Below are 8,706 nucleotides of genomic sequence, written 5' to 3'. Positions count from 1 at the left end.
GCACCCACTCTGCAGATATCTCATCTATTTATATCCTTGCAAAACACCAAGTTCCCAGAAATACTTCTTCCTTCCCTCTCTCTTCTCCTTCCTGAGAGCTGGTGTTCTGCTTTTCATCTCTAAACATTCTGAGATCCATGTGGTTGTGTTGAGGTTTCCCCACTCATTTGAATGAAAGGACCTAATTCTCACAAGCATGCCTTTAAGCAGGCAGAACAGGTCCCTTCACTGAAATGAGTGGAGAGGCTCTTGTAGGCAGGGGAACTCCATATATAACACAGCTGTCCCTACATTGCATTCTCCTAAAGTTTCAGATCCAGGGGATTCTAAATTATTTATACATATAAAAAGAAAGATAGATAATATGATCATAAAGGTGAATAATTTCCAGAAGGAATATCTTTCTATATCTATATATAATCACTGCAGAAGCTGATTAAGTAGATTCACAGGATTTTTATTCAGTTACTGTGAAGGTGCAATAGCAAAGTGCTTTTCTCTCCACCCCTGCACAGGCCATTTTTCCTCTTCTAGTTGCAGTAGTTCTCTAGCTCATAGAGGGAGCAGGTGTTTTCACAACATTGCTGCACAATTCCTCTCTTCTGAAAGTCCTGGGGTTGGAATGGCAGTGTTTCCACCTCATTCTGTAAAGGCCCATTCACTGCCAGATGGAGAGAATACCAAAATTAACACATGCTTGATATGTACTCAACATAGTAGTACAGTTTGGAGTTGGTATCTTGCTTCACTACAGGGTTGGCTCAGGCAGTGCCAGCTCCAGGTTTCCGAGGGCCCTTGAGCAAGACACCCTCAGTGGGTGAGCCAACCTTCACATCACCATTGTCACCAGCTGCTATTGCTCCTCATCTTCTTTCTCATCTCTGCTACCGCTTTCTTGCTTGACAGGCAGAGAGACAGCGAGCAAGTAGGCAGTGGCAAAGAGGCAGGGGTTGGACTCAGTGGTCTTATAGACCCCTTTCAACCGTACTATTCTATGATTCTATGATTTGCTCCTCCTCCTTTTCACCATAGGTGAACAAGCAACTGGAAAGTTGAAGAGAAGGAGCAAGTCCAGGGGGCTCTTTTCAGTGGTCCTGTGCTGTGGTGTGGGCCCTTGGCAGATGCCCAACAATGCCTACCCTGGACGCCAGCCTTGAGCCCATGATGTTTTACTGCCTGAGGTAAAGAACAAAATGACACACACACACGCCCAGTTCCATGGACAGAGGCCAACTGGGCTGGCTGTCACACTGGTGGCAGGACAGGATCCTCACAGCATCTGAGGGCAGCAGGCAAGCTTAAGGGGCTATAGGGCAAGCTGTGTGGCACAGCTCCAATGCCTTCAGTACCTCACTGCTTCTCCAATATCTCGCTGTTCCCCTGCACCCCACAGCATCTGCTGCCTGAGGTGGTTGCCTCACTCTGCTGAACGGCAGGGCCCGCCCTGATTCAGCATCTTCAGGAAGTGCTCTGTGGTATTTTTCCCACTTTGAGCTAGTTTTGGGGAGAGAGTGGTATGTTAAGCCAGTGCGGTGCAGTGGTTAGAGTGTTGGACTAGGACTGGGGAGACCGAGGTTCTAGTCGCCACTCAGCCATGAAGCTCACTGGGTGACTCTCAACCTCACCTCCCTCACAGGGTTTTTGTGAGGATAAAATGGAGAGGAGGAGGATTATATATGTGGCTTTGGGGTCCTTGGAGGAAAGTGAGGATATAACAGAATAAATAAATAAGCCAGTAGGGGGCTAAGGGCATTAGGTGCATTTCCAGGCAGCTTTACTGCAGAGTGGGGGAACTTGTGCAGTCTTCTCGATCATCCCAGAGTGCAGGACACGGAATAATGGGCTCAAGTTACAGGAAGCCACATTCTGGCTGAACATCAGGAGAAACGTCCTGACTGTCAGAGCAATACGACAATGGAACCCATTACCTGGGGAGGTGGTGGGCTCTCCCACACGGGAGGCATTCATGAAGAGGCTGGACAGCCATCTCTCAGCGATGCTCTGACTTGGATTCCTGCATTGAGCAGGGGGTTGGACTCGATGGTCTTGTAGGCCCCTTCCAACCCTACTATTCTATGATCTATAAGAGGTATTTTGATAATTTTTACCAATTGCCCAAGTGAACAGACAAGCTGGCTTGAAATGGAAAAGAGGCTTGCCCATTTTGCCAGGTGATCAAGTGCAGTAAAAACATCCAGAACACTTTATGTACAGTTTTACCTCATCTCTGTGCTGGCTATCCAGGATTGTGGCTCTAGGTTATTCTGCTTTGAGCCAGTTAATTGAGATTGAATGGGCTATTTTGTATTCTTGTTGCGCATTCTGAGTCTTTGGATTGAAATGGACTATAAACAAGTGTAACCTGCTAGTGGAGGAGTTGGAAGAAAGACGTTATCATCATCTATTCATATGCAAACTGGACACACCAAATTAAATAGCTTACCTCCCTTCCATAATTGCCAACAAGCACTTGTATAACAGCTAAATAGCAGAGACAGTGACCTAATTTGCACATATTATCAGTTCTTGGGTTAAACAACCCAGAACTGGTGTGGCTACACCAAATGGGTTAAAATGGGGTGATTTCACCCTAAACAACTCAGAGTGCCAGGTTCGCAGGTCAGAACAACAATCCAGGAATGGGGCTTTCCTGGGCAGTTTCAAAAAGCGGAAGTGGACCAGTGGCGGGAGCCAGTACGCTCACTCGTGTGCTCACAAACAACCCATGGTTTATTAACCATAGGTTATTAACCATCGGTTGTTTGATTGTGCAAACTGGGTCAGTGAGGAAAGACGTAATGTGATGTACTTCCCATCTGACTGTCTTTCAACATCTGGGCAGATAGGGCCCTCAAAAGAGCACCCAAAAGTACAGCAATGTGTGCTATAGCAAATCTTTCTCCTTTGCTCAACTGCTGCTGTGTCTCTCTTTGCTTCAATAGTGTCAGCCTTACTTCTTCAGTTAATAAGGTTAGAAAGCCACATTATATAATACAACAATACATAATACAAGAATATATTTTACACTAATAAAAACTGAAAGATTGATTTAAAGTTTATTGGCCCCATGTGGAGGCTCGCAATAAGCTTTTCCTCAGGGAAAAGCTCCATGCAGCTGGAATAACATTTGAAAGCCCTTTGCCACATGTGTTGGCTTGGCCATGCTCAGCATCTCATTGGCAGGGATGTGCATCATTGGTCTGCTGACACTGTGTGGAAAGGGGCTTTCAGATGTTGCATGTGCAGCATGGGTCACCGCTAGATGGAAGAAATTCTGGTCAGGCTCTATGTGGGTGCTGCAATATTTAATCTGGCCCTGAGTCAATAACTAGGAAAAGTTTAACGTAATGAGGATGAATAGAGGGTGGCAACTTGGAGGCAACCAAGCAAGCAAAGACCTATTCACACATAGAAAAGAGTAATTATGTAAGAAAATGAAATTGTGAGAAAACAACCTGCCAGATATGACACATGTCCACTGGCAAGTGAGGGTAGATAGGTGATCAATTGGGCAGGACACTTCCCCCACATTTTCCCTTATAGTAGTTGTTTATTATTTATAGTCTACCTACCACAGTCATACAGAATAAAATAATATAAAATGCATATTGAAAAATAAAGTACATAGAAACTTAAGAGCAGAAACATGGAACAATCATAGACGACCTGATCCAGATAGCTACATTTAAAGATTTAGCAACTTGCTCTGTAATTGGGATGTTAGAACTCTCAAGTAAAATAATCACCACAGATTCTAAGGATTGTCCAGGAAGGGATTGTGCAATACAGTAAATCTCGGAGGCCAGGAACGCTGAACATTTAGGCCCACTAATACACTCAGCAGATAGCAGGTGACAGTATGGCAACGGTAGTTATAGTATAGTTGCTTCACGAGATGTCTCCAATCAGAGGTTGGCAACCTGTGGCCCTTTGCCACACTCAGTGTTGCCCACTGAGCCCTGGGGAGCCCCACCTACTTTCCCCTGCAGCCTTGCTGGTCAATTTGCACCACTGGGATGTGGTTGGGGTCACTAGAGCAAAGGAAGAGGCTTTCGCTTCTCACCCCTCAGTGATCCCATTCCACCCAGGATTGCTATTTCCCCCAGGTAATGGAGGCATGGAACCAGTGATCCTGATTGTAGTGGCTGGGGAGTGGCTGAGGTTTTGAGTTCCTGCCCCACTCAGCTATCCTGTTGCTGCCAGCATTGCTGCTTCCCTGATAGTGGTGGGAAAACAGCAATCTCAGAGGGGATGGCTGGATGGGTCTAGGAGGTCATAAATTCCTCCTTGAGAGAGGGAGTAGTACCAGCCTATTTGAAAGAGGCAGTAATCAGACAGCCTGAAGAAACCTAACCTTGACCCAGAAATGGAGGAGAACTAAAGACTGGTTGTCCCTTCTTGGGCAAGATGGCTGCTGATCAACTCCAGGCATTCTTGGATGAAGTTGATTTTCTCGATCCATTTCAGTCTGGCATTAGGCCTAGTTTTGGGAGAGAAACTGCCTTGTTCCCCCTGTGGGATGACCTTTGCCAAGACAGAGACAGGGAAGTGTGACCCTGTTGGTACTCTTGGACCTCTCAGCAGCTTTCAATACCATTGACCAGGGATCGGCTGTCTGGATTGGGAGTTTTATAGTGATTCTGTTCCTACTTGGATGGCCATTTCCAGAAGGTGGTGTGGAGGATTATTGCTCTGTTCTGTGGCAATTATGTCACAGGATTCTGCAGGGCTCAATTTTTATTCCCCATGCTATTTAGCATCCACATGAAACCACTGGGGGAGGTAATGCAGGGATGTGGGCTTAGGTGTCATCAGTATGCAGCTGACATCCAGCTTTACTTCTCCTTTTCATCTAATCCATCTGAGACAGTGGATGTCCTGAATCAATGCATGAACAGGGTAATGGACTGAATGGGGGCCAACAAATGGAAGCTCAATCCAGACAAGACCAAGGTACTTTCAGCAAGTGGTGCATCTGCTAGAGGGGGTTGCAGTGCCCCTGAAAGATCAGGCACACCGCTTGGGGATGCTCCTGGACCCTTCATTGTCACTTGAGGCCCAGGTGGTCTTGGTGGCCAGGAGCACCTTTTATTAGCTGAGGGTGATATACCAGCTGCAACCCTATCTGGAGAGAGATAGCCTGGCAACTGTTATCCACCCTCTGGTGATGTCTCGTTTGGATTACTGCAATGTGTTGTATGTGGGGCTACCTTTGAAGACAGCTTAGAAACTTCAAGTTAGTTCAAAACAGAGCTGCCAGGAGCTGGCCAATGTGATCATGTGATGCTAATGCTTTGTCAGCTGCACTGGCTTCCTGTCCATTCCCAAGCCCAATTCAAAGTGTTGGCACTGATCTTTAAAGGCCTAAATGGCTTGGGAGCAGAGTATCTAAAGGAACATCTCCTGTATGTACCTACATGGACCCTTAGGTCATCTTAAGAGGCCTTCCTCTGGGTGCCCCCACTGAAGGAAGTTAGGCAGGTGGCTACAAGAGAGGGCCTTCTCAGTTGTGGCACCCTGTTTATGGAATGCCATCCTCAAGAAGACTTACCTGGCACTTACATTGTTATCTTTTCAGTGGCAGGCAAAGCATTTTCTTTTCTCCCAGGCATTTTAGAGTTTAGTTTTTTTGAGATTTTATGGCTGTCTTATATTTTTTAAATGTATTCCTGTGCTTGTTTGTTGTTTTGTATTTCATTATTTTAGCTTGCATAGTTTTATAGTGTATTTTGTTATTTTAGCTTGCATGGTTTTATATTTTATTTTATTATTTTAGCTTGCATGGTTTATATTGTATTTTATTGTAGTTTTCATAATCCATTCAGAGAACATCTGTTATTGGGTGGATTAAAATATAATAATGGAATAGAAAGAAATAGAAATAACTGACAGTTTTGCTGCCAAATTCGCAGTGACTCAGATCTGCCACCTGAGGTAGCTGCCTCACTGACTAATGGAAGTGCCACTTTTGGTCTTTGTTGCAAATAGGTATAGGCCTCTTAGATGTTTATCCATTTAAAACTACCTTTTAAAAAGTGAATAATCACTAACCAGCCAGAGAAGAACAGGTAAAGGAAGTAGGCAAAGAAATAAAATGCTAATTTCATCAGATCAAATGACTAATTTGAGAAGAAGCTTTTTACCCCTTGCTCTCCTTAAATTATTTGTTAAGTGCTGGTGGACTCACCATCATGTTGGAACCTCATGCCATTATTATCCACATTATTGAGTTAAATGTTGGGTAGTAGTAGTGTTTCTAAAAGAAGATTCTCCACTTTCAAAGTTAGGAGCTTAGAACAGAAATCACAGGATAAAACTCTGTGGCCAGTGCTGTTTAGGAAGTCAGAAAAATTACCTAGGGGCTGTTCAATGTTCCGCCTTGTTTTGGGAGAATAGTAGAAGCCCCGTTCTCCGCATATGAGATAGAGTGCCTCCACTAGATGAGAGCCGCATAAATGCTGATTGGGAATAGCATAGGTAGCAGTAGGAGCTGAAACAGCAAGCAGGATGAGGAGAGGCAGAGATCTGATCCAGAGAGTCATGGTGATATAGGCGAGACCTTGGAAAGAGAGGGTGTGGGTGGGAAAATGGGGTTAGAGAGGAGAAAAAGGCAACTGCTACTAGATTACCATCTTAAAAATATTTTAAGGTTGAGACATCCTTTCTTCATCCTCCTCTCCTTTACAAAAAGTTTTGGCTTCAGGACTCTGATCTTGTTTAGCACACTAAGCCCACTTGACATGTTGGTTTTAAAAAGAAGTACACTTGAAACATTTTACATGCACACTTAAACATGTAACATGGGGGCTTGACAAACTCACATATGTGTGGTAGGGAGCTGGGCTTAGCGTGGCCCACTGCTATATGCACACATGGCTGAAAACACATTATTAGCTGCCATGCCACCTATAAAACAGTTTTTCTTTGTTATTGCAACAGACAACAGTGTAATTCTGTGCATGTTTGCTTTGATGTGTTGAACGGCGCTTACTTCCAAGTAAGAGTGATTGGGGTTGCAGCCTGAAGCACATGTCATCTGTAAATAACTACAAGAGGGGACGAAAGTCCCACTCTGTTGGTAAAATAAGTAGCAAGCATTGATGAGTCCCTCACTAGTATGTATGGATGACGTATGCTTCACATGCATACCTAGCTTGCTCCTAAGCAGAGCACTGCTGTTCTAAGATCACCCATTGGCTACTAAGGCAGAAAATATTCAGCGACTACATAGCGTTTTCTCTTTCCCTTCCTAAAACAAATGGCAGGAAAGCTCCCCTGTACATATGCACCAACAAACTATGTTCGTTGGCAGGCAATAGCTGTCCATATATTATGAAAAATCTGTCTGTCTCTAAAAGTTACTCATAAGTGCTACAGCAACGTTCAAGGTAGAGATTCCCTTGAAGTCTTTCATTTGTCCAGGATCAGGATATGCTGACAGTAATCTGGGAAGTTACAAGGGAAGCATAGCCAGTGGATAACGCATCCATCTTGTGGTGCTTCTGTATAATTTCTGAAGCCAGACTGGAGGACTTACCTAAGACAACCCTATGAGCATAACACCTCAGCAGAGCTTTGACCCAAGTTGAAACCCAACACTCAGTGTTTCGCGCCACAGAAAGTAAGAGATGGTGGAGAAAATAGACTTACCTAACCAAGAGGATAGTGCAGGAAAGTTTGAAGGTTGCTCAGAGATGAAAGCCAACAAGTGATTTCCGCCTTTTCTCCTTTCCATATTTATAACCCCTTGAGTGGTCCCAGTGACAGACAGTTTAGTTAGAGTCTGCCTTTTCAGCATTGTCCTGGCCAAATTTTTTGCTAGCAGAGCACAAACTCTTTAAGATGTGGGAAAATAGAAGCAACAGTTTGCAGTTTCCATCTCATTACACCAGTAATCTGTGCATGCTTCAGAGAATCCCAGCCTGGAGTTGCTGTGAACCTTTTAACAGGAGAGATAATGGGCCTATTAAAGCTCTGCGATTACACTAATGATGGGCAATAGGCAGTGTTAGGGTTGGACTGGCGGCTAAGATGACCACCCTAGCAGCTGTTTCTGAAGGACAGAATTGGAGTGGTGGCCAAGAAAAGCAAACATGTTAACACTTTAGACTAATTTCTCTCCCTACACCCCACCTCCCGGCTGGGTAACTAGCGATGGGATAAAGCTGTTAATGAGACACTGCTGTAGCCAGGTGTCAAAGAGGAAAGAAAACACTTCATTATAGCCAAGGATAACTGAGGCCACATTTCCTGCTTATTTGATGCAAAAGGTACAGAAGCGGAGATATGGAGCTCTTATATGGGAAGCAGGGCGATGTCACCTCTGAGCCATAGTTACCACTAGTTAAAAACATGAGTCCGCTTCATTTCACATGGCACAAATTTGGGAACACTTGTACTTATTTCCTGGGAATATGGGCACCTGTTTATAGGTACAGAAAAGGGCAACCAAAATGGTAAGGGGGCTGGAGCGATTTCCCAGTGAGGAAAGCTTACAATGTTTGCAGCTTTTTAGATGAGAAAAAAAGCAGGGGGGGGGGACAGGGCGTGATAGAGGTGTATAAAATGATACGTGGTTTGGAGAGAGAAGTGTTTCTCTGTTTTCAAAATGCTTCAACCTGGGGTCATTCAATAAGGCTGAATGGCGCAAGACCTCAGGGCAGACAAAAGGAAGAACTTCATCATGTCCTGATGGCCACCAACATG

At 44.6% G+C, this 8,706-nt stretch overlaps 1 protein-coding gene across 1 annotated transcript; it reads right to left on the bottom strand.

Moving 5' to 3' along the window:
- Window positions 1-438: 438 nt before the first annotated feature.
- On the bottom strand, window positions 439-7,707 carry INS (insulin). The gene is made up of 3 exons (XM_084855904.1): window positions 7,651-7,707; window positions 6,356-6,559; window positions 439-661 (listed from the first exon to the last, which is right to left on the bottom strand). The coding sequence occupies exons 2-3, from the start codon at window positions 6,540-6,542 to the stop codon at window positions 531-533; spliced, it is 318 nt and encodes a 105-aa protein (XP_084712030.1). The 5' UTR covers window positions 6,543-6,559; window positions 7,651-7,707; the 3' UTR covers window positions 439-530.
- Between the last annotated feature and the right edge of the window lie 999 nt (window positions 7,708-8,706).

The sequence above is a fragment of the Heloderma suspectum genome, chromosome 1 (assembly GCF_057233095.1).
Source record: "Heloderma suspectum isolate Gila_16-S chromosome 1, 16-S_ref, whole genome shotgun sequence".
Lineage (NCBI taxonomy): Eukaryota > Metazoa > Chordata > Lepidosauria > Squamata > Helodermatidae > Heloderma > Heloderma suspectum.
Note: the sequence above shows the minus strand (reverse complement) of the source record. Positions and strands in the feature narration are given on the sequence as shown.